The 27236-nt window shown below is 57.9% G+C and overlaps 2 protein-coding genes and 1 long non-coding RNA gene across 7 annotated transcripts in view; 2 read left to right on the forward strand and 1 right to left on the reverse strand.

Annotated features, from left to right (window-relative positions):
- The window catches only part of LIMS2 (LIM zinc finger domain containing 2), a 39800-nt gene that overhangs the window by 1899 nt on the left and 10665 nt on the right, over window positions 1-27236 (reverse strand). For 2 of the 5 annotated variants that reach the window (XM_067742281.1, XM_067742283.1), the window contains exons 2-7: window positions 13850-14009; window positions 11550-11616; window positions 11266-11386; window positions 2219-2368; window positions 1442-1592; window positions 464-556 (exon numbers count right to left, since the gene is read on the reverse strand). In XM_067742281.1, coding sequence (XP_067598382.1) covers window positions 464-556; window positions 1442-1592; window positions 2219-2368; window positions 11266-11386; window positions 11550-11616; window positions 13850-14009 — 742 coding nt within the window. Of the gene's footprint in view, window positions 1-463; window positions 557-1441; window positions 1593-2218; window positions 2369-11265; window positions 11387-11549; window positions 11617-13849; window positions 14010-19099; window positions 19231-19927; window positions 20239-27236 lie in introns of those variants that run through there. The other 3 variants (XM_067742284.1, XM_067742282.1, XM_067742285.1) reach the window with 3 other exon arrangements.
- Window positions 4168-11271, forward strand: GPR17 (G protein-coupled receptor 17). The gene is made up of 2 exons (XM_067742280.1): window positions 4168-4325; window positions 7379-11271. The coding sequence occupies exon 2, from the start codon at window positions 7444-7446 to the stop codon at window positions 8461-8463; it is 1020 nt and encodes a 339-aa protein (XP_067598381.1). The 5' UTR covers window positions 4168-4325; window positions 7379-7443; the 3' UTR covers window positions 8464-11271.
- LOC137226749 (uncharacterized) lies at window positions 11704-12943 on the forward strand. The gene is made up of 2 exons (XR_010944503.1): window positions 11704-12018; window positions 12059-12943. It is a non-coding gene; the product is annotated as an uncharacterized lncRNA (long non-coding RNA).

Genomic DNA, 27236 nt, shown 5'->3' on the forward strand with positions numbered 1-27236 from the left:
ACAGCCTCAGGCCCGAGGGCCCATCAGAACTCCCCTCTGGGAAAGACAGCAGGTGGAGGCATTGCTCCCCCTAAGGCCCCTCTGCTCCCGCCCGTGTCCTGAGAAGTGTGGGCAAGGCAGTAACCCTGTCCTCTGTGCCAGAAAGGCTGGGCAGCTTCGCCAAGCCTGGCAGGGGGGAGGAGATGGTAGTATATGTCACCCCAAGAGCCCAGGACTTAACACTGCCATCTCATTCAGTGCCCGGGGCAGGCCTGGGCCACAAGGCACGTTTCTCAAATGGGGACGCTGAGGCCCAGAGGGCTGCCCCGGTCCCGAGACCCTGAGCTCACAGGCCTGGCCTCAGCACCCACGGCGGGGCCCCGGGGGCCGCCCCGTGTCCTCTCCTGCCATGCACACAGCCGCCTTCCCAGCCCGCGCCCTGCCGGCTCCCCGCAGCTCCTGCCTCCCCTGTCCCGGGCCCTACCTGGTTGTAGTGGGTCTCACAGTAGGCCAGGCCCTTCTTCTCATAGTGCCGGTGCCCCAGGAACGGCTTCTCACACTTGGCACAGACAAAGTGCTGGGGTGGGGGGTGGGGGTGCAGGGAGGGCAGCGTCAGGCCTGGAGCGACCTCCCAGCACACAGCCAGGAAGCAGAGGCTGGTGGGTGGGGGGCCTCGCTGGGCTGACACCTCCACGGACTGCTCCTGGCCAGCAGACCCCACTCCTTCCCTGATGCCCGGTGGCACTGCATCCTCCCCGGGCCCACGGGGCACCCTCGGCCCCCGTGTCGGGGCCGGCGAGGTGCCCGGGCCGTGGCGGGTTGCACCGCCTGCCTCTGGTGCACACCTCTACAGGCCCAGAGTCACCGGGCACACCTTCCGCCCGTGGAGGCCGTGGCGTGTGAGGATTCACCCTCCCCCGGGGGGCCGGGGGCTGTGCCAGGACCCTCGCCAAGAGGCCGCCCAGGGCGGAGACTGTGGGACACAGAGCTGGCCCGGTCACAGGCTTGCACGCCTCCCTGCCAGGTGGTGTCCCTACGGCCATCAGAGCCCCCGGCGCAGGGGTGAGTGTTCCTGGACAGCCAGTCGGACACACCTGAGCACCTCGCCTGCAGGTGGGCCGGACACGCAGCCACTTCCGCCAACCGCAATCCCATAGGGCACCCCGGGCCAGTGTCCCCAAGGTGTTCTCATGACTTTGGAATCCTCTAGAAGGCCAGGATGGGGAGGGAGGGAGGGGGTGTGCCTGCCCAGCCATGGCCTGTGGGCTCAAGTCTGCTGGGTCCCGTGGACAGACCTGTCCCAGACCAGGGGTGAGGAGGGATAGCACCTACGAGGAAGGTCCCCGCTGGGAGCCGGCCACATGGCCTGGGGGCTGGAGGGCGTGTGGAGGGGCTTCGGGGCCAGGCTGGCTGGGAACGGGAGCCGGGGCGCCCACCTGCTGTCCGGGCTGGCCTCGCTCACCTCCACGTGCCACTGCTTGCCCAGCGCGTTGACCACACGGCCCTCGATGGGCCGGCGGCAGGCCCCACAGATGGGGACACCCATCTTGTCATGGCAGGGCAGGCAGTAGAGCTCGCCCTTCAGCTCGCGGGCCTCTGCAGTCAGCTCCTTCCTGGAAGACAGCGTGAAGCCCCCAGGTGACCACCCTGCCCTTCTGTGGCCTGTCGTGCTGGGAGGGTCACCCCAGCCCCTCCAGCGCCAGGGAAGCAGCTTCCTGAGACACACCACCACCTCCACCCCCCACCAGCTCGGTCCCAGCAGAGCACCCGCCCGGGGCAGGCGTGGCTTTCATCTCTGCTCTCTTTGGAGACTTCCTGTGCCCCAGACGGGCCCCAGGGCACAGGATTCCCGCCCGGCCCTTGCAGAAGGCGGCCTGTGTCCGGCACAGATCTGTTCCCCGGGCCCCCGCCCTCCAGACCAGACTGGGCGTCTGGGACCAGCACAAGGGCATGGCTCCGTGGCCTCTCCTTCCTCCCTCATCCGCTCCACCTCACGCTCACCCTCCGCACCTGGGATTCCCTCCTCTCGGCTTCACCGGCGGCGGGAGTGGGGGGCAGCCCTCCCTCACCCACGAGTCCCTCCCGGACCCATTCTACCTGCCCCTGCACCCCACTCTCTGGACGCCCCTCTCTGCCCCGCTGGTGTTCCCCTCCCGCCCCATCACTGCCCCGGGGCGGCCGGCCCACCTCCACCCGGCTCTCCCCCTTCCCGGCCAGCCGGGCCCGGCTGTGCACCTACCCGCAGTGGGTGCAGCTGAAGTGGTCTGGGTGGTAGGCGTCGTTCCTGAACATGAGGGGCTGCTCGTCGATGACCAGGTGGCAGCGCTGACAGACGTACTTGCCCAGGCCCTTGGCCTTCTCACGGTTGTGGCAGGGTCGGCACAGGTGCCTGTGAGAAGTGAGGTGGGGGTCAGGGGCAGAGCCACTCTTCCTGCCCGGGCAGCCTGGGCCACCTCCCTGGAGAAGACGCCCCCCGGCCCCCGCCCGCAGCTTGAACGAACGCCTGCTGGGAAGCCTCGGGGGGCTCAGCTCGGTGGTCCAGAAAAGCAAGCTAACAGTCCTGTGGCCGGGAAGGCCACGGGTGCACCCTCTAAAAGGAGCCTCTGCACGGGGCAAAGACCAGGAGGAAACACAGCAGCATGCCGTGTTTGGACAGTACGGCAAATGTGGTGTTTTTCTTCTTTACGCTTTTTCTGAGCCTAGGACATCGTGTGTGGACGAGAGCAGACACTTCATGGGCATTTGCTGAAAATTTCATTTTATTTTTCAAATGTCTTTTAACACACACGAGTGACCGTATAGTGACTTTCGTGCCCAGCCCAGGGGCCAAGGAGTGCCAGGCCCGTTGGGCCTGCACGCCTGCTTCCTCAGGGGTCGGCCCGACAAAGAGGAACCCGGACGTCTACAGGCTCTCTCTGTCTCCAAAGACAAGTGCAGCTGTGTCAGATGGAGGCCCCCAGACCCAGGAACTGTCATTACAGAGTCTTTTTTGTAAAGACCTCAGAGTAATTTCTGATGTTACTCCCTCCATTGGGCCACAGCTGCGGTCTCTACCGAGAGAGAGAAATCAACATGGTTTCTGTTTCCTTGGGAGAAATCAACATGGTTTCTGTTTCCTTGGGCCTCAAAGGCGGCAGGAATTTAGATTCAGGGTCCCCGGGCGAAGTTGCACAAAGGCCCCAGTGCACTGCTCCCATCCCCCACCTGCCACCCCGTCTGCAAGTGCTCTCAGCATCCGGGCCCTCCTTCCCTCCCTTTCCAGGTCCCCAACCCACTCTCACCAGCCTCCCGGCCACCTGATACCGGTGCGGGCCTCTTTTAGAGGCAGGTCAGGGAGTCCACTTAAGAGAGTAACTCTCAGGAACCCCCAAGCAGGTGTGGTGGGCAGACCCTAGGTGCCAGGGCAGCCAACTCCATGGCCTTGACTGCAGTGCCTCCTACCGCGTTCGGGTCTGGACTGCCCTGTGCTTGCCCTGAGTGTGTCCTAGCTCCCCGGGGTGAAGGGCAAGGGGCCCGAGGGAGTGCCCATCTTTCAACGTTGTAACTGAAAAGTTTTCCCAGACTCCCAGGAGGAGCTGTGGGGCAGGTGGGCGGCGGGCCGCAGCGACCCTCTTCCCAGGCTTCCCGTCCAGAGGAGGAGCCCACACAGGCGAGGGCCAGGCCTCCGGGTCCCCACAGGCACAGACAGCGCCCCATTATGAGGCAGCCTGCAGCTGCGCCCCGCTCGAGATAAAGGCCGCGATTTATTCCGCACACCCAAACGGGGCCCCATTATACGGGGCAGGACACAAGGACCCTAAGCAAGTGTCCTGAAAGAGTCCCCTCTCATCGGACCGAACAAGACTCCTTGGCCTCCCACCCTCCCCATTCACAAGACCCCCTCTGCCGATGGCCAGTGCGGGCTTGGGCGCCCAGGCCCGTTGCCATGGCGGCCAGCCCCTCCCTGGCCCCCTCCCTGCCTCCCAGGAAATGACTCTGATCTGAAACGTCCTGTTGTGTCTGTCGGTCCCAGCCAGGCCTCCCACCCGGCCGGCGCCCACTCTGCGGCTTCGAAGACAGTCGCACACTCGGCCTCTGTGCCGCTCAGTGGCCCAGCTGGGGGCGGGGGGTGGGGGGACGGCTGGGACACACTGGAATATTCACGGCCCAGCGGCAGCAGAGGCACCCAGAGGAGTGGCCCACCACACAGGGGACCCCTCAGGAATGAAGCGGCCTTTCAGGGCCCGAGGGGCTGCAGCCTCGCCTCCCCTCCTTAAATAGCCAGCCGGCCTCCACCACAGCTGCGCGGAGCCCACCACCCACCCACAGGCTGCAGCCCACCTGCCGCCCCAGACCCGCCGACAGAGGTAAGGGCAGGGCCTGGCGGGGCGGGCGGGGAGCTCAGGCCCAGCAGAGGCGGAGGCAGCGCAGGGCAGTGACGCGAGCCCAGCCCCAGCCCCGAGACGCCTCTCTGTGGTCGGGCTCCGACCTACTTATCCAGGCCACCCTGGTCTGAATGAGAGCAGCGCACAGGCAGTGTTCCTGTCTCCCTGTCGGGGCTTTTAAAGGAAGAGTGAGCGCCCGGCCTGCGGTCCCACGGCTGCAGTGACAGCCCCCGTGCCCCTCACCTCGAGCCAGGCGGCTCCGGGAGGGGCCAGAGGAGGAGTCGGGAGGGAGAGGTGCTGGCGGCCGATGCCCGGGAGACGGCCACCCCCCGCCACCAGGCCCGCCCACGTCCCCTCTGCGGAGGCCAAGCCCTGCGCCTGACCCGCGGCCGGCCGGGGCCCCAGGGGGAGGGGAGAGGAACCCCGGCAAAGCAGAAGCGAGCCTGAAAGAATTCTGAAACCAAGTCTGCACCCCCGGAGACAGCACGGCGCACGCAGCCTTCTGGGCTGGGAGGCGGAGGGCACGGGGCGGGAGCAGAAAGCCAGGCGCTGGCCCGCCCGCCAGGTGCCACCTGTGCAGGGACGCGGGGCCCACGCTCGGTTCGCTGCTCTGCCGTCACCATTGTGCTGCTTTTTGAACAAGGGGTGGTGCCAACTGTATCGACGGTCCTCGGGCCAGGCCCCCGTGGGAGCCACTGAGCCAGGGAGGAAACTCCAGCACGAGCTCTAGCAGCCGGGAGCTGTCAGCCTCCACGAGAAAGGCAGGTGGAGGTGTTGGCTGTCCCCGCCGGGTCTTCCTGACCTGACTTCCTACTCCAAGGCCGTCGCCCGGCCAAGTGACCCTGGCCAAGTTAGCTGATGCTAAGCCTCCGTTTCCTCATCTGTAAAATGAGGCAACTGACGCCTGCCCCTCAGGACTGGTGTGTGGTGTCCGGGCAGGCCCGCCGCCTCATGCCGGCCAGAGGAGGTGGTCAGTACCTGGAAGTGGCCCTGACGGAGGGGCCGGGTGACGACTGCACCGCCGCGGGACACAGCCCGAGGTCAGCCCAGAGCGGAGGGCACCCAGCTCAGCCCCTCCCCAGCCCCAGGTTTGCAACAGGACCCCTCCCTCACTTGGCCTCCAGACCACCCCCCTCATGTCACACACACCTGGACCAACAGGCAATAACCCCTGTAGTAGAATTTCAGGCAGCCTGAGCCACTCTGGAGCCAGGAGACATCACCTGGGCAGGGGAACGGCCCTGGACCCCTTCAATAATTAAAATGTGACACGATCGGGCAAGCGCCCGCCCTCGGCTTGAGGACGACGGGCCAGATGCCCTCTGCCACTCACCCACAGCCATCTGTGGTGGTTCACGAGGCACGAAGCTGCTGCCAGCCCGACAGCCCCTCGTCCCCGCAGTCTGGACCACCCTCCCTCCCTCTACTGTGGGAACCCGTGCCTGGGGACGGCACCCAGCCTCCTCCTCAGGGCTGACGTGCCCATGCCCACGGGGCACCTGTCAGCCCTGCCAGGGCATGAAAGGGGAGGGCTAAGAGCCAGGAGAAGCTTGCAGGCAACCTGCTCCGGGTCCTGTGGCTCGGCCGGGACACGACGCCGCGCAGGCTGCCCCGCTTCCTGCTGCTTCCCGCCTCTCCTGCCCCCCTGCAGCCCAACCGCACAGGCAGGGAGTGGAGGCGTTGGGGGGCGGGGCTTCAGGGGAGCCCCAGAAGCTGCGCTGCAGGCAGGGGCGCGCGAGGCTGAAACCGACCCCAGCTCGGGACTGTGGACTGTGTGGGGTGTGGACAGAGGGCCCTCTGGCCCGGCTGTCCTGCCTTCTCCTGCCCACACCCCCGGGTCCCAGGCCTGGCGAGGGAGGCGGGGTGTTAGGGACCTTCCCTCTCCTTTGTGGATCTCCCGAGTTGACCAAAATCAAAATAGGAACCTGTTACTCTGTCTGCTGGGGCGGCAGCAAAGGTCACCCACTCAGACCTGGGGTCGGCAGACAGAAATGGCTTGTTAGCAAGGCCAGCAGGGCTCCGAGCTGCGCGGCCCCTCAGGTGTAGGTAAACCAGGCGGGCGAGGCCAGGCGGAGACAGGCCGCCTCCCTGGGCCCCGGGCCTCTCCGGGGCTGCAGATCTTGGCCAGAAAACCCTGGCAGGTCTCTCTACCTCTGGGAGAAATGGCTCTTCCTCTCCTGGGAAAGAATCCGCCTCTTGGTAGTTCAACTACCCTGGGTGGTCAAATACCCCCTGCAGGCCTGGGGCCCAAGGGCTTTCTAAATCACAGGTCTCCACTCGTTAAGATGCCTACCGTGGGGCCGGTGGGCTGAGTCCAGAAAGTTCAAGAGGCCTTGCGACCCAGGCCCGGATGGCCTTCAGGTGCCGGCAGACAGAGCAGGCCTCTGCCCTCCCTGACACTCGGACACTGCATTCCCAGCCAGGCCCTCCTGGGGCGGGTGGCGGGTGCCGGGAGAACTGGGGAAGCCGGTGGGCTTCCGGTGGGCAGGCGGGTCAGGGAGGGGTGCGCAGGGTTCTCCCGAGGCTGAGGAGAAGATGGCCGAGCTCTACGCACTGGGCCCCCATCCACCCATGAGAAGTGGGGCTCAGGGGCCCCATGCACCCCGCCCCTCAGACAGCACACAGGGGAAAGGGACAGAAAAGGTGGGGCTCCGCCCCCCGCCCTCGCACCCCCCAGAGCCTCAGACAGACGGGTCACCACGCTCTCCCTGTGGTGCTGACTCCATCCCCCAGGCCTGAGAGGTGGCCTTCCGGATCACCAGGGTCCAACCAGGGCCTTCACATGCCCTGTAGGGACGTGGCTGCACAGTGGGGAGCCGGCCCCAGCAGCAGCTTAGCACCCAGTCCCTGGTTTTGGTTTTGCTTCCTGCTGAAGTTCAGAGAGCCTGTGATGCCTGCCCACCCCCAGATGGACCCAGGAGGTGTCCTCAGTGGCCCCCGAGGCAATGCCGAGCGTGGAACAGGGTCGGGGTCGGCAGGCACCTCAGGCTTCCGAGGGCTCACGTCTGCAGAGGGTGACGCCCCACCGGTCGCAGGCTCTCCGGGGCCTGTCTGCTTGTTCCCTCCAGGCTCAGCCCCGGGCTCTACCTCCAGCCAAAGCATGAATGGCCTCGAGGTGGCTTCCCCAGGCCTGATGGCCAACTCCTCCCTGGCCCCCACGGAGCAATGTGGCCAAGAGACGCCACTGGAGAACGTCCTCTTTGCCTCCTTCTACCTCCTGGATTTCATCCTGGCTTTTGTTGGCAACTCCCTGGCCCTGTGGCTCTTCGTCCGGGACCACAAGTCCGGCACCCCTGCCAACGTGTTCCTGATGCACCTGGCCGTGGCCGACCTGTCCTGCGTGCTGGTCCTGCCCACCCGCCTCGTCTACCACTTCTCAGGGAGCCACTGGCCGTTTGGGGAGATCCCGTGCCGGCTCACCGGCTTCCTCTTCTACCTCAACATGTACGCCAGCATCTACTTTCTCACCTGCATCAGCGCTGACCGCTTCCTGGCCATCGTGCACCCCGTGAAGTCCCTCAAGCTCCGCAGGCCCCTCCACGCCCACCTGGCCTGCGCCTTCCTCTGGGTGATGGTGGCCGTGGCCATGGCCCCGCTGCTGGTGAGCCCACAGACGGTGCGGACCAACCGCACGGTGGTCTGCCTGCAGCTGTACAGGGAGAAGGCCTCCCAGCACGCCTTTGCGTCTCTGGCCGTGGCCTTCACCTTCCCGTTCGTCACCACGGTCACCTGCTACCTGCTCATCATCCGCAGCCTGCGGCAGGGCCCACGCGTGGAGCGGCGCCTCAAGAACAAGGCGGTGCGCATGATCGCCGCCGTACTGGCCATCTTCCTCGTCTGCTTCGTGCCCTACCACGTCCACCGCTCCGTCTACGTGCTGCGGTACCGCGGCCACCGCGCCTCGTGCGCCGCCCAGCGCGCGCTGGCGCTCGGCAACCGCATCACGTCCTGCCTCAGCAGCCTCAACGGCGCTCTCGACCCCATCATGTACTTCTTCGTGGCCGAGAAGTTCCGCGACGCCCTGTGCAGCCTGCTGTGTGGCAAGAGGCTCCCGGGGCCGCCCCCCAGCGCCGACGGGAAGACCAACGAGAGCTCGCTGAGCGCCAGGTCGGAGCTGTGAGCCGGGGGCCACCGCTCTGAGCACCGCCTCGTCCACAAGGACCGGCCCTCAGACTCACCACCAAGGAGGAGCCCGCCTCCGCCCCAGCGGCCCCGAGAAAGCAAACTGCAGGCTCAGCGGGCCGCCACCACCTGCTCCGAGGCCCGAACTCGTCACCCGGCGCTGAGTCCTGTCTTCTCTGCCACGCAAATCCCTGAACAGGGAGCACAGACGGGACCAGACGGCCACCCCCCTGCGGAGACTGGCCCTGCTCACTCACAGCTACAAGACACTCAGCAACGTCACCCCCTGGTGAGGGGGCAAGGAGGCCAGAAACATTCCCTGAACAATGAGCGTCTTTCTCTCCCAAGGGCCGCCTGCGAGGTTCCCAGCCTCCTTCCCCCGACAGAAACGCGCAGTGGTGAAGCTTTGCAGAGAGGATGCCGGAGACAGCTGCAAACGGCCCACGGGAAGAGGGGGCACTGGAAGCTGGGCGGGGGCGGGGGGGGGGAGTCTAAAGGTTTTCTCTCAAGTGCAAGGTGCTTTGAGGTCCCTTTGTGGCACCTTTGCCAAAGGACTCTGCATTTAGGGGACACAAGCTATAAATTAGAACCCAACACTGTAAGCACATTTCAGGGTGGTCACCAGGTGACAGCCAGCAACACGGGCGGGGCCCGTGAGGCACATCAGCTCTCCATCCCTCCCGCCAGAAACCCACACACAGACCTGCAGGCGCCCGACAACCCCCAGGGCTTCTCAGCAGCTGCCCGGTCCCTCCCGGGTCCCCGTGGAACACACACTATGGGTGGACGGCCACAGGGAGCTGAGCCTTGTCGCCGCCGGGGGGCGGGGAGGGCAAGGTCCAACCTGTGAACCCGGCTCCCACCAACCCAGACCCAGCAGGGGCAGAGCCCCACTCCTTCCCCAGAGGCTTCCACCAGTCCCGGCGGGCCAAGCTTTGAGCCGTTTTGCTTACAGGGTGGCCTGATCGCCCTCACCGGTCCTTTCTTGTACTTGATTATACTGACCATAAACATAACTGTGCTTGAATAACTGAAGGTTATTCTGTTTGGTTAACACAACTCCCTCCCCAGAACTTTTCTTCCCTCTGACCCAAGAATGGCAAAGCGGAGGCAAAGGCAGCAGTGTGGACTGTGGTTCTGGTGGCCCTACGGTGGGCCTGCCCCCCGCAGACTCTGAAGTTCTGCCCCGTGGGCTTCAGAGCGCCGACCTGGGCTGGAGAGTGTGCGTAGGGCCCCCGCACTCCTTTCATCACAGTGATACTTTACTTTCCTGAGCACGTCCAGCCTCTTCCGGATTTTTCCAGCAGAGCACCGGAGTAGGGGTCCCAGCGTGAGCTGCGGCTCAGGCCCACACCCGGCAGGTGACCCCACGGACCAGCATGGGACCGCCCCGCCCCGCTGCACTGTCTACCCCCCGATGGTCTCTCAGATCCACACCCAATACCCAGGCTGCTACTGAGTGCTCTGCAGACACCAAGACGGACAACACGCGTCTCTGGTGGGGCAGGCAGATGGGCGAGACCACAACGGCAGCGTCAGGAAGGGGTGCTCGACAGGCACCAGAGAATGTGACAAGTGCCCAGACGGGAGGGCATGGGAGATGGACAGCTAGGGCGCTGCGAATGAGGCAGGCCTGCTCTTCCCTGAGGCCTGGCTGTCGGCAGAGGGGAAACTCGGAGTCGGCTGGTTGGTTGGGCTCTGTGGCATTTGGGGTGCCCTCTGGGCACCAAGTGGAGCTGGCACGTGGGCAGTGGGGTACTCTGGGAGAGGTCTGGGGTGGAGGCGGACATCTGGACTGCCCAGCACACACTCACCATGTGAGGCCCCGGGACTTTGGGCCCGGTGCAGAACCCCAGAGGAGCCCAACGTGGAGAGATGGGTGGAGGAAAGTGAGCCAGGAGAGGAGAGGGGCAGCGCAGCCGTGAAGTAGGGGGAAACTCCCAGAACACGGGGGCCTGGGTGCCCAGAGAGGAGCGGGGGCTGCCATGAAGGCCGCGGAGACACCGACCAGCCTGGGCGATGGGGAGCAGACGGGAGGACGCGGCTGGTGGGCTGGGGAGGGCTGCAGGCAATCGCTGTGGAAAGAAGGCTCAGAGGGTGCTTTGAACCCTGGGGGCCACCAAGCCTGAGCCCCTAGAAAGGGAGAGAGAGCGGACCAGAGCCATGAGCCCCTGCTGGAGAGGGTGTATGGGGTGAGCAGGGCTTTGGGGTGCAGGGACACAGCCCCCACTCTGACAAGGCAGGGGGGCAGCACAGATGCCGGGCGGCAGGGGTGCCCATCCGTCGGGGATGGGGAGGGAAGGTCCTGGCTGTGGGTGTGATGGTGCAGGGACAGTGGGGGGTCGGGTAGGAGGCAGGGAGAAAAGAGCAAGTCTTCGTGGAAGGTGACAGCTTAGCCTGCTGAGGAAACCTGGGCCCCAGCTGAGTGCTGTCCCTCCAGCAGTGCTCGTGGGGCATGAGGACGGCGGTGGACGGCCGGGGCCAGCACTGGGGGTGGCCGGGCAGGCAGGAACTTGACTCAAAGCTCCTCATCCTTCCGCTGCACCAACTTGGGCCGCTTGGGCACCCGCTTGGGCCGCCTTCCTCCTTGCTGTATGCTGTCAGCCTGCTCCCAGGAACAGCCTCGAGCCTGGGGTGGCCCCCGACTCACCATCCCTCACTCTCTCCAGGCTCCGTCCTCACCCGTACACTGGACAGGGCTCTCCCGTCCACCTCGCAGGGACAGGGCCGCACGGCAGCCCCATCCGCAGCCTGCAGCGCCTGGACCGGGCCTGGACCCGTGATGAGGGGCCCATCTCACCTGCCGGCGTTCTTCACAAAGCCCAGGTCGGCCAGCTCCACGTCGCACAGCTCGCAGCGGAAGCACCCGGGGTGCCAGTTGTTGTTCATGGCCTTGATGACGCGGCCGATGATGAACTCGCCTGGAGGAGAGAGGTTCCTGCTCGCCTCGTGCCCTGCCCCTCCGCGGGCCCCTCCCAGAGCCGGGAGGGTGGCGCCCGCGGGAGCCCAGGGCCGATGCTCTGAGGGGCAGAGCTCTCTGCCCACCCGCCTCCCAGGCAGCGCCGAGGCCTGTGCGGCCCTTACCGCAGGTCCTGCAGCACGGAGCGAACAGCATCTGGAAGTCGTGTTCGCAGTACTTCCGCCCTTCGAGCTGCAAACGGGGCCAGCAGACAGAGGACAAGGAAGGCACTGTCATCCCCCGAGCTGCGCTGGCCCGTCTGCTGGGTGAGGACCTGCCCTCGGGGACGCTGGACAAACACCCCACTTTGTGCACCTGCTACCACCACAGGAAGCTGGGGGGGGGCGGTGCGGGGAGGAATTCCAGACAGTGAGCTGCCGTGCAAGGCCTGGAGATGGAACGGGACTGGCCTGTTCGACTTGGGGAGAGTGCAAAGCGCGGGGCCTCGAAGAAGCCGGCAACTCAGCAAGGCCAGCCCCGCAAAGGGCCACGGCTGCTTGCAGAAGATCTCGGCCCTGCTGGTCTCAGGAACGAGCTGAGGGCTGGGGGCGGAACGTCAGGCTAGGGAGGGCGGGGATCGAGTTTGAGTTCTGTGTGAGAAGTCCATTGAGGCCCTCAATGAAGGGCCATTGAGCTGGCCCTTGGCCCTGTTTCCTGTGTGAGAAGTCCATTCCCCCAGCGGCCACAAAGGACCCAGGGAAGGGACACAGAAGGAGGGACACAGGAAGGGGGGCAAGGGAGTCCTGCAGCCGCTGTCCCCATCTGTCTGGGCAAGGAGGGCCCTCACACTGGCCCCAAGTGTGGCCCCAAGAAAGCCCCTGCTTTCTTCTCCCTTGATAATTGTATTCGGTTTTCCCCTGTTCTCTAAAATGAGTGTCTTATTAAGCTGCACCTGGCTAGAGCCCTAGCCAGTGACCTTCAGAGGCGGCAGGAATTTAAACTGTCGCAGGCACATCCACAGCGCCCTGCCCACATCCCCCCTCCCCCCACCCCCGCCTCCATCATCGGCCAGCATTTCCCAGGAGGCACCACAGGCAACAGCAACTCCTACTCTGCCAGGCAGATCACACACCCCACAGCCCTCTACCAGCCCGTCCCATCAGCTTGGAAATCTATCCAGCCTCTGAGCACTGCCCTGGTGTGCTGGTAAACATTTCACAACTGGCTCTGAGCCTGCCTTGTAGCGTTTGCCGATTTCTATGGTATAAATATTCCCACCCGTGGTCAATTTCAAGCTACCAACAGACCTCCACATGGAGCTGAGAAGAGACGTCAGTAGCCACCACGGTACGGTGTTTCCAGCACACAGGCATAACAAATCATAACCTCAAAGGCATAGCTGATCGTGAAATGTAATAAAGGAATTAGGAAGTGGTGAGTTTTGAGTATCTGTTACCTTTGTCGTTTTTTTAATTAATTTTTATTGGAGTATAGTTGCTTTACCATGTTGTGTTTCTACTGTACAGCAAAACGAATGTTACCTTTGTTTTTAATACAGTTTTATCTCATTGTATGTCTATATCATTTAACTTTTAGTAATGGCTGTGTTTAACAACTGGCTTGCAAGGCTGCTGAAAATTTAACGATCTGCTCTTGTGACCCAGTGCAGCCCAGTGTAGGCCCCTTCGCTTCCATCTGGATTACCGAAATAATCAGCTTCTGGTCCCACCTGTTCTCCTAGCTTCTGTCCCCGCCGCACACAGTCTCTCCTCAGCATAGCAACCAGAGGTCCTTCTCTAAGGTCAGACAGACGATGTGACCTCTCCCCTCCAGACCCTGCAGTGGCTGCTGCCCCTCCCAGGAGGAAAGCCTGAGGCCCCACGAAGGCCCACGGGGCCAAGCAAATCTGCCTCCCCACTCTCATCTTCTTCTGTTCCCTCTCCTTTGCTCTGCTTCCATCACACCGGCCCCCCACTGCTCCCCAAATACCTGCGTGCTCCAACCTCAGGGCCTCTTTGCCCTTGCTGTGCCCTCTGCCGAGAGCTCTTCCTGCAGGTACACGCTGCTCTCTCACCTCCTTCAGGTCTGCTCAGACATTCCCTTCCCTGATCACCACCCCCCCCCCCCCAGATGCCTTACAACCAGAGCACTTAGCGCCATCTGGTACACGGGGGTTACATTTACTGCATGACCCCAGGGAGGGTTAAGTGCCACCACGGCAGGGCGTTTGCACCCCAGGGCCCCCCAGCTCTGCCCAGAGGTGACAGGATGAACGGTGACTCTCCTTCAGCACCCGTGGCCACCAGGAGAACACCGTTCACATCTCACAGGTAAGGGATGGGCCCGAGGTGGCCGGCAAGGTCCTCAAGGAGCACCGCTCGGCTCGAGGGCTGGCGTGTCTGCCTCAACAAGAGGACCACGGCCAGGCACGGCCCACAGGCTGCCAGAGGGCAGAGCCTGAGCGGGGTCCGCGGAGCACGCTCACCTCGTAGAAGAGCCCGTCGGGGAAGGGCCGGAAGCACTGCGCGCACACGAAGCAGTGCTCGTGGTACAGCTCGCCGTTGCTGTTGACAATCCGCTCGGCGGGGGCGAAGCGGGCCTGGCAGCGCTGGCACACGGCATTGGCCAAGGCATTGGACATGTTACTGGGCGGGAAGAAGGAACGGGCAGGTCAGGGCCTGAGGGCCGCACTCGAGGGACACGCTTTCTGGGGTGAAGACAGCGCTGTGCTCACCCCGGGTCGGCCTTGGCACCGCAGGGACTGAGCCACACAGACGGGGCCACGCTGCCCGGCACCGGCTTGGGTCACCCATCCCTGCAGCTACCTTGTGCCTCAGGCACATTGGGTGCCAGCGCATGCCGGGCCACGGTGGCCTTCCCAGGTGACACCCCTGCGCGGCCAGCGCAGCGCCTCCATCTCCCAGATGGACAAGCGGAGGCCTGGAGAGAGTGACCCGCCCACCACCAGGGCCACAGTGGGCGGGGGCAAAGCCTACATCAGAACCGGTCCCCCGCCTGACTCTGGGGCCCCGACCTTCCCCCACACCCTGCAGCCCCCCGTGCCCTACACAGGGGCTCAGGCACAGGCCCGGCCGTCGCCGGGCTCACGCCGGCCAGAGCAGTCACGGCTCAAGTCCGTTGCTCTCACTCGCAGGGCGGCCGGGGCTGGCCCTCGCTCTCCAGGCCCAGACGCCCAGCCGTGGAAGGACCCTAATCACGGCCGTGGCCACGGGTTACAGGCTGTTAGATGACGGACACACAAGCTTTCAGCGGGGTGCCCGGCCCACTGTAAGCCCGCAGCGGACGGCGCTGTGCTTGTCCGTGTCACTGACCGGGCCCCCAGGCTGCTCAGTCATGGCGCTGGGCCGTCTCTCGAGGTGTCAGGGACACTCGGCAGACACAGGGGAGTGGCTCGGGGTTTACACACTTATTTAATCCCCGAGGCCACCCTGCTTTCCTAAGGCTCAGAGGGGTTAAGTAACTTGCCCAAAGTCACAGAGCAGATGACAGCGTCCAGATTTGAACACAGATTGGTCCGACTTCAATGGCTCTTTCCCCTGCACCACGACTTAGTTTCAAATCACCTGCACCCCCAAAACATATAACCACCCTACCATGGGGAAGGTGAGATTGTGAATATTGGGGATGGGAGCAGAGTGGGGAGCGGACCTCCTCATCCACAGAGGGCAACTGCTGTCCCCGGGGAAGCGGCAGACATCCCGCCGGGAGGCGTGGAATCCGAGCTAAACTACAGGGGAAATGGCCACACAGACAGATGTGTGCTGGCTCCAGGCTGGGGCCCCAAGGCTCAGGCCGGAGGAGCCTGGCTGTCAGCCCCGACAGTCTCTACAAACGCCCAGCACCCTGCTGCCTGTGCCTTTGGCTACAAGGGCGGCAAAGAGATTTTGTCTCGTGTCAACTGGGTGGGCACAGAAGGTCAGGCTCAGTGAGGAGAGATGTAACCAGTTGGCAACATCGCGTAGACGCGTGCGCTGGCACGCGGCACGTCTCCTGAGAACATCTCTTCAGCCTGTTCCGCCTCCCGGGATGCTGAACCCACCCCTCCCTCACGGCCACAGCACAGCGAGGAGGATTCTCAAGCGAGCAATGCTCGTGCTGGGGTCCCTAGGCGCGATGAGCCCAGGAGGTGGGCGAGGGCTCTGCCTGTCAGGGGTCTAGGCGTGGACAGCGGGTCTAGCGGAGGGCCGCTGCCACGTGGACGCGGTCTGGAAGCCGGGCTGGGGCACTCTGCTCTGTTGGAGGAGCCCTCGCGGCAAGGGCAGGGCCGGCAGGACCCTTGGCAAGCCTTGCCAGGCAAGTGCACCTCTGCATGCCTCTGCCTGCCCCCGGGTTACTCGGGGGACCAAAGCCGTCTCCTGCACCCATATTTAAGCCAAAGGGGCCATGAGGCAGGACAGTGGCAGGAGGGATGGGCAGAGCCCAAGATGACAGGGAGGCTCTGTGCACAGTGGCCACCACCCTCCTTTCCAGCTCCCTGCGGATCGCCACGAGGCGATCGGTACCAGTCGCCATGGGCTGGGCTGGACTCTGTCAGCACAGGCATGGTTTCCTGTCCCAAGAACACTGTGAACCTGGAGGCCTTGTTCTCCCCAAACACACATACCCAAGGTGGCTGGGAGGAAGTTCCAGTGCCTGGCCACGAACAAGACCTTGGCAGGTCTTGGAGTAGTCAGAAATCAACAGGAAATCCTGTGACTCTTGAGCCTGGAATTCCCCACTGAAAGGACCCAGAAAATGAAGCCAGAACAAGAATTCAAGCGCAGCCCCAGGCTTCCAGACTGTTCCAGACCTCTGGACCCTAACCAAGCGAGTGCACAGCAGGCCCATCTTCGGTTTGCCTCTCCAGAACTCCGGCCTCCCCGCAGGGCAGACATTCGGGGGCTGCGTCTCCACGCTGCCACCACAGCAGCCGGCCCCCAAAAGAGCAGCTGGCCCTTCACTGGTCTGGGTCTAGTTCCCTGGCTGGGTCCCTGAGAGTCTCAGGTCAAGGATTCTGCCGTCTGTCCCCGACACACGTCGCAATAAGCCCCGGCACAGACGGGTGGGGTGCGGGGGTGACCACCTCCCCCCGCCCCACCAGCTGCCCCAGCCCAGGTCTCGGCCAGGTGCACCCCCGGCGTCACTTCTGTGGCTGCGTCCCCACAGCCCCTGCTCCGGACCGCAGAGAACACCCCAGCTCACTGTCCGAAGGCAGACGGATGGGCCAACGTGCTCGTGTGCCGGACAGCCGGACCACAGGCCCGTCAGAGAAAATGCCAGCTGTCCCCTGCAGGAGGAGGCCGCTCTGGGCTCCACCCCGCGAGGTTAAACCCTGACAGCCCTAGCCCCCAGCTGTGCACCTGGAAGAAGGCGCCAGCTCCTCGGGGCCTCATTTCCTCATCTGCAAAGAGGTCCCCAGAGGAGCAGGACCTGCCCCGCAGAGCTGAAGCGAAGAACTCGCTGCCTGCAGCGTAGGTACAGCGCGTGGAGCACAGGGCCGGGCAGGCCAAGCGCTGGATACAGAGCGGTTGTTGCCGGCAGCTCAGGGACCCCACCACCACCCCCCACCCCCCCACCCCCCGCCGCCCCTGCCCAGCAGCGCTCCCTGCAAGGACAAAGGAGGGAGACGCGCATGCTACATCCTCCTTCACACATTCCGCCCCGAGAGCACAGTCTGCCCGGTTACCTGCAGGGAGACACCGCCGCCCCGCCCCGGCTGGACAGCACACAAACACTGCCGAGGGCACGGCCACCACCTAGAGGCCAAACCCCAGAGCTGGGGGGCGGGGGGGCACACCTGTGCTCCCGAGCAGGGGCCATGGGGATGCCGTCACAGAAGTGCCCGCTCCCTCAGACGGGCTGGGGCAGCCGGTGGGGCAGGAGGGAGGTGGTCACCCCCACCTACCCTGTACCCTTCTCCAACCCTCCGTGGCACCCCAAAGGCTCTCAATCTTGACAGCCAACGCAAGCCTATTGGTTGCAAGACGTCACTGAGCTCTAGCCTGGGGTGGGCTGGAGGGAGTCCTCTCCGAGCCAGGTCCTCAGGAGGGGAGGTTGCTGGTTCCAGATAAGGAAACTGACGTGCAGAGAGGGTCAGAAGCCTGCTGAGGTCACACGGGTTTGGACCCGTGCTCTCTCGTCCCCTCAGCTCCTGGTGGCCTCACACAGGCATGACCATTCACGACGGCTTTTTCAACAGCCCCAGACCATCCCCCACTCCAGTCTCCCACCCACCAGAGCCTAGAAAGCCAGCGTGAGGGCCCAGGAGTAGGCAGGGGCTGGCCACAGAGGGCCTTTGCGCACTCGAGGGTGAGTCCGTGTCGCTGAGGCCAGGTGATCCCGCAGTCAGTCACAAGCCAGAAGCTCAAAGAAATACCAAGCTGAGGTTAGCACATGAACGTATGTGCATGCGTTGTGTACACGGACTTTCCTGAGGCCTGATCTTCACTACCAGCCCTGCCCTCCTTTCATCTGGCTCAAGCTCTTGTGCTGCATCCATACAGTGCCACCAGCCTCCAGCTTGGCCTCTGGCCCATCAGGGTCCTGGTCGCCCACTCCCGGCTCACCCCACAGATGTCCACGGTCATCAGAGGCCAACCGGTGAGGGTTCCCGTTCTCTCAGGTAAGTCACTTGGCCTCCCGCGCTCCGGATTCCCCACCGGAGCAGTGGGCTTGTCCAGTGCCCATCCTGGTGTGGCCCCTGGTGAGGGGCCTGAGACAGGGATGCAGGTGCAAGCCCGGCTACAACAGGTATCCCGCGGGTGGCCCTCTGCAGCCTCTGCTCCCTGCCCCCCACCTGACGGCCTCCCAGACACCTTTGAGGGCTCAACCCTCTGCCCGGCTCCGGAAGGCTGCCCTGGCCATGCGCGCACCGTGAGCACACAGTGGGGCGCACGTTTACCGCGCAGCATCAGCCTCTGGGTTCGCTCTCCTCCCGCAGCCTCCAGGCTGCCCACCTCTGTGACTGCTGCTCTGTCTCCTCCCTGAATCCCCACCCCCTCCTCGCAAACCCCATGTCCTTCCCGCAGCTCCTCCCCCACGCCTCCGGGGGTCCCACCTGCTATTTTGATGCCGAAGACCCCAAGCCCATGGCCCTCACCGCTCTCACTCCCTGCAACTTCAACATGTCCAGGGGCCCCTCCCCCAGCCCCACCCTCACTCCAGGGGCTCCACTATCTAAGTGCCCCCTCAGGCCCTCCCCACCCCAGGCTAACTCATCCTCGAGATGCCCTGAGGTCCATCCCGTACCCACAGGTTCCCCCTCCCAGTCCCAAAGGAAGCTCTCCTCATTGCCTACACTGGCAGTTCTCCCCGGGATAAAGCAGTTCAGGCTTCAGAGTCAGTCCACCCTGGCTTCAAGTCACAGCTTAGCCATCTTTTGGATGGGTGATGTCCAGCGCGTTCCCTGACCACCCAGGGTGCTCATCTAGAAAGTGGCCAGAAAGCGATCCGAGTCTGAAAACGGTCGTGGAGGTTACCTCGGGCAAATTATCTGAGCGCCCCATCCTCAGCGCCCTGCCCAAGAGTGCTGATCCCAGGACAGCAAACCCGGCTGGATTAAGCCGCGCCCTGCCCCCCACGGCCGCCACGCCCGGCGCCGAACTCACGCCCGGGGCAGCCGGGCCGCCGCCGCCGCCGCCGTCGGAAGGGCCAGGCGGGTGTCCGAGGAAAGGCCCGCGGCGGCAGCTTTCCGGCCATTGTCCCCCGCGCCCCCGCCCTGCCCCCGGCCACCTACCCGGGCGCGGCGGGCGGCGAGCTCTGCCGGTGCTGGCGCCGCCGGTACAGCCCCGACGCGGCGAGCGCGCCCAGCCGGGCGGCCATGGCGCGGGCCTCCTGCTGCCGGCGCGTCGCGGGCCGCCTGCTCCGACCGGCCGTCGGACCCCAGCCTCGGAGGGCAGGTGCGGCGGCGGGCAGCCACCAACGGCCGGGCTGGGCCGCCGGACTCCCGGCGTGCGGGGGGCGCCTCGGCCCCCACCCCTCTGCACAGGAGCTCACGTTACGCACTGCGATCTCCAAAGGGCAGCAGAGTCAACTCCGAATAGAAAGGATATTGTTCCCGCGGCGGGGGCAGCACAGTGAAAGCTGAGGCTGGCAGGGTTGGGTCCAGGCTGGGGAGGGAACACGCTGGGAAGATCCCAAAGTGCACCGAGGTGAGAGGTCTAGTCCACAGTGGCAGGGCAGGATGCCTGGAGATCCCGGGTTGCCAGGAGCCTCCGAGGAAACCCTAAGCCCCCTGGACATGCTGACGATGGTACAGTCATCTGAGGAGGGCAGTATGGGACTGAGCCAGCTTAGGAATCCTGCAGTCAAGAAGCCGATGAGGGATTCCCACACATGCCCACGTTTGCCTTGTTCCCTTCCCTGAGAACCTGCAGCCACCTGGGAGACCCAGACCAGGGCAGCCCGGTCCCTGGATCTGGCCCACAAATAACCATCCACCCCAAAAGGGGTCCACACTGTCAAAAGCTAGAGGGCAGGTAGCCCCCCAGCACACCACGGAAAGCAGAAGCAGCAGCCTCCGATGGAAGACCACCAGAAAGGCAGCGTTTCCATGCCTTCTTACCTAAAGGGACTGGCGGGGTTACTGTGATCTAAGTGCAAACACCCACGGCCAGCATCTCAACTGTGGCCACTGCTGGCCGGGCAGGCACCACGCGCAGCGTTAAATAAGGATCCGGAGGACTCACAGAAATCTATAACTCAGATTCCATTTCCCTGGAAAACCTTTCTAGCGGGTCAAGGAAGCGTGAGCAGGATCTTCCTCTGCCTTCCATCGTTCCAGGGCACTGGGCCTCCAACACGGTGGCAGGAGGAAACTGAGGGGGTCCATCGAGACTCAGAGGTCAGTCCCGGACACCGAGGAACACACGTCATCTAGTAAATCCAAACACGAGGCAGTAAGTACTCATTAACTACCCTGGGGTCAACCCCCAAACACAGCCAGATGACTACGAACATTGGGTGCAGTATATAGTTTGTCAAAGCAGCTCAATTCCAAAGGTACCAAGCACTGATCAATTCAACAAATATTTTCTTAAAGGTGGCCCCAGGGTCTAAAGGGCAGAGAGAAGCTGAGCCTGGAGCCAACAAGTAGAAGGATCACCTCCCACCTGCTGATGTAGAGAGATGAATGCTTAAGAAAGCTAGTGTAGAGAGTTTTCTTAGAGCAGCTTCAAGTCGATGGCCTGGGGCCTAGCCCCCTCTTACCAGTGGGGGTGGAGGTACCAGTCACACTGGGATCCGCAGCCAGCATTCTGGCTCCAGAGAACACAGTTGCAAAAACACAGTCAGAATGATGTCAGCAAAAATGGCAGAATAAGGACCTCTGAAAGTTTGTCTTTCCATAAAAGCAATGAAAAAACTAGCAAGGAATGTCAGCAGCGCCTCTTTCAGAACTCTGTAAATTAACCAAAGACTTACAGTAACCCAGAGAGCAAGAAAAACTGCTGAGAAGACATACAGATGACCAACAGGTACGTGAAAATATGCTCAACGTCACTGATCATCAGGGAAATGCAAGTCGAAACCTCACGGAGATATCACACCTGTCAGAAAGGCTATTATCGAAGGGCTTCCCTGGTGGCGCAGTGCTTGAGAGTCCGCCTGCCGGTGCAGGGGACACGGGTTCGTGCCCCGGTCCGGGAAGATCCCACATGCCGCGGAGCGGCTGGGCCCGTGAGCCATGGCCGCTGAGCCTGCACGTCCGGAGCCTGTGCTCCGCAACGGGAGAGGCCACAACAGTGAGAGGCCCGCGTACCGCAAAAAAAAAAAAAAAAAAAAAAGGAAAGGCTATTATCAAAAAGACAAGAAATAACAAGTGTTGGTGAGGGTGTGGAGAAAAGGGAACCCTCTTGCACTGTTGGTGGGAATGTAAATTGGTGCAGCCACCATGAAAAACAGTATAGAGGTTCCTCAAAAAATTAAAAATAGAACTACCATATGATCCAGCAATTCCACTTCTGGGTATTTATCTGAAGAAAACAAAAACACTAATTTGAAAAGATATACACACCTCTATGTTCATTGCAGCATTATTTACAATAGCCAAAATATGGAAACAACCTAAGTGTCCATCAATGGATGAATGGATAAAGAAGCTGTGGTATATAAATGCAGTGGAATACTATGCAGCCATAAAAAAGAATGAAATCTTGCCATTTGAGAAAATATGGATGAAACTTGAGGCTATTACGCTAAGTGAAATAAGTCAGACAGAGAAAGACACATACTGTGTGGTCACATTTATACTTGGAATTTTAAAAACAAAACAAAACAAAAAGCCCAGGTCAGATACAGAGAACAGATTGATGGTTGCCAGAGGTGGGGGTGCGGCGGATGGGTGAAATGGGTGAAGGGGGTCAAAGGATACAAACTTCTTTTTATAAGACAAATAAATCATGGGGATGTAACGTACAGCATGGTGACTATATACTGTATTTCATATTTGAAAGTTGCTAAGAGAATAAAGCTAAAAAGTCCTCATCACAAGGAAAAAAATTTTTTATAACTATGGTGTCTAGTTAACTAGATGTTAACTAGACTTATTGTGGTGATCATTTCTCAATATATACAAATATCAAATCATTATGTTGTACAGCTAAAACGAACGTAATGTTGTATGTCAATTATACCTCGATAACAATAGATCAATTAAAAAAATAACCAGCTGGGAGGGGGTTATAAAAGCTGAATCTTGGTAAGAACACCTCTTTGGTGTTTTCATTTACCCTAGTCCTTAATCCCCACTTCCTAACTCCATAGCTGCCTGGAAAAGTAACTGGCTGCATTCCCAGTAATGAGGGAGCAGAACAGGGCGGAAACTCTTTCAAAGCTTCATTCCCAAAGGAGAAAGACCTGGTCTTCCCTGGAAGGTCCCACTTGAAAGGCTGGTTTTTATGTGACCTCACTCACACTTACCCAGTGCTCAGAGCCTCTCCTGGGGTGAGTTTTTCAAATGTGTTACTATCACAGCTACCTATGTATTACTATCATAGCTGCCGTTGTCACAGGCAAAGGGGACAGTTGGGAATAAGATGTCCTTAGGGGCTTCAAAAAGAACCGCCATATTCCTGGGAATCTAGAAGGCCATGCGAATGCCCAGGGCTACGTGCATGCTCAGGAAAGTCCTTAGAAGGTCCTAAGCTCTCACTTCTGATGGACCTTTTGGGCTCTGTACAATCAGGAAGTGAAGACTAAGGCGGAGTTGTAAAATGCGTGGTTGGATGTTGAAACTGTGCCCCAACATACACTCAGAGCCTTCAGTAAAGGCTGGGAGACTTACTGGTTTCAGACATTCAAGAAAATCTCTGTCCAATCATTAGCTGACTACTAAACCAACCAGGCAGAGACTTCAGTGGCCACAAATGACAGAGATACAGACTTTACAGAATCTGTTCAGAAAACTCACTAAACAAACAATAAGCAGCAACAACAAACCCTGGGGAGTAGGGAGAATCTGGTTTCCAGAGCTGCCACGTTATTTTATTTGAAAAGTCCCGTTCTCAGCAAAAATTATGATACACGCAAAGAAACAACAAAAAAAATGACCTAGACACATTAAAAAGAGAGCAATCAACAGAAACTGTCCCTGAGGAAGCCCAGATGTTAGACTTACTAGACAGACCTCAAATCATCTGATACAAATACGTTCAAAGAACTAAAGGAAGCCAGATCTAAAAAACTAAAGAAAAGTATGAAAATCTCTCACCAAATGGAGAATATCAATAAAGAGAGAGAAATTATAAAATGGGACCAAAAACAAATCCTAGAGTTGAAAAGAAATACTAAAGAGAGTCCTTCAGGATGAAATGAAAGGACACTAGACAATAATTCAAATCCACATGAAGAAATTAAGAGCAGGGACTTCCCTGGTGGTGCAGTGGCAGTTAGGAATCCGCCTGCCAGCATGGTGGGGACACAAATTCAATCCCTCATCCGGGAAGATCCCACATGCCTTGGAGCAACTAACCCTGTCCTCCACAACAACTGAGCCTGTGCTCTAGAGCCTGTGAGCCACAACTACTGAGCCCGTGGGCCACAACTACTGAAGCCTGCGAGCCTAGAGCCCGTGCTCCACAACAAGAGAAGCCACTGCAATGAGAAGCCTGAGCACTGCAACGAAGAGTAGCCCCTGCTCACCGCAACTAGAGAAAGCCCACACAGAGCAACGAAGACCGAATGCAGGAAAAAATAAATAGGGAAAAAAGAGAAGAACCTGTTAAATTATTTAAAAACAAAAAAGAAATTAAGAGCAGTAAAGGTAACCATAAGATAAATATAAAAGACAGTATAAATGTATTTTTTGTTTGTAAACCTTTTTTTCCCATCTGGTTTAAAGATGACTGCATAATGAAATAATTTAACACAAAAGAAGGCAATGGTGTAGGAATTAAGAAACAAAAAAGATGTAAGACAAATAGAAAAAAATAGGAAAGTGGCAGATGTAAACCCCAGTTATCAGTAATTACATTACATATAAATGGATTAAACTTTCCAATTAAAAGTTTTTTGAACTTTTTTAAATGGATATTTTAAATGTGATCCAACTATATGCTTTCTACAAGAGGTTCACTTTAGATTCAAAAACACAAAAAGCTGAAAATAAAAGAATGGAAAAGATATACCATTCAAACAGCAAACAAAAGAGAACTGGAGTGGCTATACTATCAGACAAAATAGACTTCAAGGCAAAAATTGTTACAAGAGCAAAGAAGGAGATTTTATGATGATAAAAGAGTTAATCCATAAAGAAGAAATAACAAGTATAAACATATGCACCTAACAACAAAGCCCCAAAATACCTGAAGCAAAAATTGACAGAACTGAGAGAAAAATAGATAATTTAAAAATAATAGCTAGAGACTTCAATACTCCACTGTCAATAATGGATAGACCATTATATAGAAGCTAAGCAAGGATATAGAAAACATAAACAACACTATAAGCCAACTAGGCCTAAAAGACATCTATAGAACACTCCACCCAACAATAGCAGAATATACATTCTTCTTAAGGACACATGGAACATTCTCCAGGACAGACCATATATTAGGACATAAAACAAGCCTCAGGGCTTCCCTGGTGGTGCAGTGGTTGAGAGTCCGCCTGCTGATGCAGGGGACACGGGTTCGTGCCCCGGTCCGGGAAGATCCCACATGCCGCAGAACGGCTGGGCCCATGAGCCGTGGCCGTTGAACCTGCGCATCCGGAGCCTGTGCTCCGCAATGGGAGAGGCCACGACAGTGAGAGGCCCATGTACCGCAAAAAAAGAAAAAAAAAAAAAGCCTCAATAAATTTAAAATGATTGAGATCATAAGAAGCATATTCTCAGGCCACAGCAGAATAAAATTAAAATCAATCATAAAAGGAAAGTTAGTAAATTCACAAGTATATGGAAATTACACAACATACTCCTAAAGAACCAATGAACCAAAGAAGAAAACACAAGGGAATTTAGGAAATACTTTGGAATGAATGAAATGAAAACACAACAGACCAAAATTTATTGGATGAAGCTCAAGTGGTGCTCAATTTATAACCGTAAATATCTACAGTAAAAAAATCTCAAATCAATAAGTTAACCTCCCATTTTAAGGAACTACAAACAGATTAGTAAACTAAACTCAAAGTAAGCAAAAGAAGGAAATCATAAGGATTAGAGCAGAAATAAATCAGATAGAAACTAGAAAAAAATAGAGAAAATCTATGAAACCAAAAGTTGGTTCATTGGTAAGATCATCAAAACTTAACAAATCTTTATCTAGTCTGACCAAGAAAAAAAGAGAACATTCAAATGACTAAAATTCAGAATGAAACAAGGGACTGAACTTAGAGAAATTTAAAGGATTGTAAAGAAATACTATGCACAATCATATGCCAACAAATTAAATAACCTAGTTGAAATGGACAAATTCCTAGAAAGACATAAATTACCCAAACTGACTCAAGAAGAAACAGAAAATCCAAATAGACCAGTAACAAGTACAGGGGATAGGTTAGTAATTAAAAAAAAAAAGAAAAAGAAAAAGAAACTTCCCACAAAGAGGACCCCAGGACCAGATGGTTTTATTAGTGAATTTTATCAAATGTTTAAGTAGAATTAACACCAGTCCTTCATAAAAATCTTCCCAAAAATCAACCAAGAGGGAACACCCTAACTCAGTGAGGCCAGTATTGCCCTAATACCAACACCAGACAATGACATCACAAGAAAACTACAGATCGATATCCCTTATGAATACAGATGTCCTCAACAAAACTGAATCTAGAATCCTATAACAAGCATTATACAACATGACCAAATGGGATTTATCTCAGGAAGATAAGGTTGTTTTAACATTAAAAAATTGATAGAATACATCATATCAGTAGAATAAAGGGAAAACACCACATGATCATCTCAGTGAATGCAGAAAACACACTTGACAAAATCCAACACCTTTCATGATTAAAACAAAACAAAACAAAACAAAACTCAAGGATCTAGGAATAGAAGGGAATTTCTTCAAACTGCAAAAAAACCACAGCTAACATCATACTTAGTTGTAAAAGACTGAAAGGTTTCCCTCTAAGGTCAAGAACAAGACAAGATATCCAGCCTTCTCATTTATTTTCAACATTGCACTGGAGGTTCTAGCAAAACAACTAGGCAGGAAAAGAAAATGAAAGGCATCCAGATTGGAAAGAAGGAGTAAAACTATCTCTAATTGTGCATCACATTTTCTTATATATAGAAAACCCTAAAGAACTCCCCCCTGACACACACACACACACACACACACACACACACACACACACACCTATTACAGCTAGTAAATTAATTCAGCAAGGTTGCAGGATAAAAAACAATATACAAAAAGTCACTAGCAATGAGCAATCTGAATATAAAATTAATAAAACAATTCCATTTTTAATAGCATCAAAAAGAAAAAATACGGGGCTTCCCTGGTGGCACAGTTGTTAAGAATCTGCCTGCCAATGCAGGGGACACAGGTTCCAGCCCTGGGCCAGGAAGATCCCACATGCGTGGAACAACTAAGCCCATGCACCACAACTACTGAGCCTGTGCTCTAGAGCCTGCAAACCACAACTGCTGAAGCCTGTGTGCCTAGAGCCCATGCTCTGCAACAAGAGAAGCCACCACAATGAGAAGCCCACGCACTGCAACGAAGAGTAGCCCCCGCTTGCTGCACCTGTGCGCAGCAACGAAGGCCCAATGCAGCCATAAATAAATAAATAAATAAATAAGAAAAAATACTTAGAAATAAATTTAACCAAAGAAGTGTAAGCCTTATACACTGATAACTATGCAACATTGTTGAAAGAAATAAAAGAAGACCTAAATAAATGGAAAGGCATCCCATGTTCATAGATTAGAAAACCTAACATTGTTAAGATAGCAATACCTTCCCCCCCAAATGACCTATGGATTCAACACAATCCATATCAAAATTCCAACTGCCTTTTTTACAGAAATGGGCAGACTAATCCTAAAATTCATATGGAAATAAATGCAAGGGACTCAGAATAGTTGTTCAAAACAACTTGAAAAAGAAGAAAGTCAGAGGACCCACATTTCCCAATTTCATAACTTACTACAGAGTTACAGTAATCAAAACAGTATGGTACTGGCATAAGGATAAGCACGTACATCAGTGGAATCGGATTGAGAATTCAGAAATAATCCCATACATCCAGGGTCAATTGATTTTTGACAAGCCTGCCAAGACAATTCATTGAGGAAAGAATAGTCTTGTCAACAAATGATGCTAGACCCACTTAATAACCACATGAAAAAGAATGATTTTAAACCTCTACTTCAGGTCATATATACAAACTGACTCATAAAAAATAAATAAAAACTGACTCATAAT

The sequence above is a fragment of the Pseudorca crassidens genome, chromosome 6 (genome assembly GCF_039906515.1).
Source record: "Pseudorca crassidens isolate mPseCra1 chromosome 6, mPseCra1.hap1, whole genome shotgun sequence".
NCBI classification, from domain to species: domain Eukaryota; kingdom Metazoa; phylum Chordata; class Mammalia; order Artiodactyla; family Delphinidae; genus Pseudorca; species Pseudorca crassidens.